General features: G+C 34.4%; 1 protein-coding gene across 1 annotated transcript in view; it reads right to left on the bottom strand.

Annotated features, from left to right (window-relative positions):
* Positions 1 to 1,552, bottom strand: part of LOC105620793 (synaptobrevin homolog YKT6) — a 39,548-nt gene extending 37,996 nt beyond the window's left edge. Inside the window, exons 1-2 of the mRNA XM_012202281.1 lie at positions 1,363 to 1,552; positions 992 to 1,263 (exon numbers count right to left, since the gene is read on the bottom strand). Of these exons, the coding sequence (XP_012057671.1) occupies positions 992 to 1,263; positions 1,363 to 1,552 (462 nt within the window). The remainder of the gene's footprint in view (positions 1 to 991; positions 1,264 to 1,362) is intronic.
* Positions 1,553 to 2,059: the final 507 nt, after the last annotated feature.

Raw genomic sequence — 2,059 nt, 5'->3', positions numbered from 1 at the left:
GTGTGTGTGTGTGTGTGTGTGTGCGCGCGCGCGCGCGCGCGTGTGAGTGAACGAGACGCGCGCATACAAGATCCAGACCAACCGCAGGAGCTGACACATACATATTCTTCACGAAAAAGTGAGTCGAAAATATCAATAGCAAAATGATGTAATATCAATAGTCTTTAAACGGTGAGTCTGAAAATATCCAACCATATGAATATGAAATTCGCGCCGCCAGTAGTAACTAAACAGCCGCACGCTTTGACGTGATCGAATGAGTATTGCGAAGAAATATCATGAAATCTCTATATTAATATCTACTGTATTCTTAAATTGAATCCGATTTAATTTATAAGAAGTAATATCAATTGCGCAAATTCGATACGTCATTTATATCAATAAAAAGGATTTTTGAAATATGTTTAAATAATTTAATTAATATTGATTTTATTTACAAATTTGTTTATTACTTAAAACATATTTTAAAAATTCTTTTTACTGATATAAATGACTTTATATCGAATTTGCGTAATTAACAATACTTCTTATCAATTAAATCGGATTCAATTTAAGAATATCACAGTAGATGTTAATATCTAAATTTACGAACTTTCGCAATACTCTGATACCGTGCGATATCCGTCAAAGCGCTCGCGTGGCCAGCAGCTTGATTGCGCCGCTCTTGATGAAACGGCGCGAACTTTATGCCCTATAGTTGGATATTTTCGAAGGCTCACCATTTAAAAACTATTGTTATTACAACATTTTGACATTTTTAACTCACTTTTTCATAAGGAATATGTACGTGCCGGCTCCTGTAGTGGATCTGAATCACCGTGTATATATGTACGGATATTCCAATAAATCAAATAAATCCTCTTAGAAATTCTCAATATACAGGTGTGGGAAAAAGTTCGTGGCGTTTTTCCCGTTAGATGGCATTAAAAAAACGCCACGAACTTTTTCCCATATCTAATAAAAGAGAAACAATGTAATTATTGATTCTTACCAAAATAATTTTGGTTTCATCTAGATCGTTCTGCATTTTCGTGAGCGCATCCGCATCGACTGGATTCTGATACTTGGCTAGATACGTATTGATCTGTGGAAAGTCAACGGTGACCTCTTTAAGCGCGGGCCATGTCGATGGTGAATGTTTCACCGTAAATTCTTCCATCACTTTTGTAATTAGAGTATGAGCCACTCTCCTAGGATATTCATGATCCGAGATGAGAACTGCAGCGAGATTGTCGGCTCGTACGTAGACATGACACATGTATTCTAGGATCAAATACATGGAGGATCAAACATAATATTATTTAATACAAAAAGTAATACAAAAAGTTTATTTATTTATAACTATAATCCTATCATGATTACCTCCTTCTTTGACGCTCTGCCTGGCACAAATCTGCGTTCTTTCTACAATGGTTTTACTGACAAAACACATAAATTCTTTAATACTATTCTTTTGAAAAAACGAGAACGACTCTACATCATAAGCAGCTTTCAGCGTCGTTACTGACGGAGGATTTTTATATAGAACGGTCAGTGCATATAACTTTACCATTTTAAACTGCAAAATAATAGATATAGTTAATAAATACAGTATTAGATAATAAACAAGGATGGAAAAATTACTTTGTAAAAGTAATTAGTTACACATACATTTTTATCTCAAAAAGTAATTAGTTACTGTTACAAGTTATCGACTCTAAAAAATAACTCATTATAGTTACCATTATTGAAAAAATAACTTTTAATTATTTTTTATTGGGAGTACAAATTAGTTCGGTCCGTTTTTTTATGTTCAAAAATGCATTTATTTCAAAACAAAATGAACAGATCAATTAAAATATTGTCTATCGCTGCCTATTACTTTTTCCCTTTCTCTCAGGCAATTTTCGAATTCCATCTCGAAAAATAACTCATCTTTGGAGGCGATCCAATTTTGGAGCCAATTTTCGATTTCTGCGAAAAAAGTGAACCGGTGACTTGGCAAATCGTGCTGCATCCTTCGGAACAACCATCAGAAGGAGCAATGTCCGGAGAATACGGCGGGTGCAGTAAAACATCT

Source organism: Atta cephalotes (genome assembly GCF_000143395.1).
Source record: "Atta cephalotes unplaced genomic scaffold scaffold00029, whole genome shotgun sequence".
In the NCBI taxonomy this organism is placed as follows: Eukaryota; Metazoa; Arthropoda; class Insecta; order Hymenoptera; family Formicidae; genus Atta; species Atta cephalotes.
Note: the sequence above shows the minus strand (reverse complement) of the source record. Positions and strands in the feature narration are given on the sequence as shown.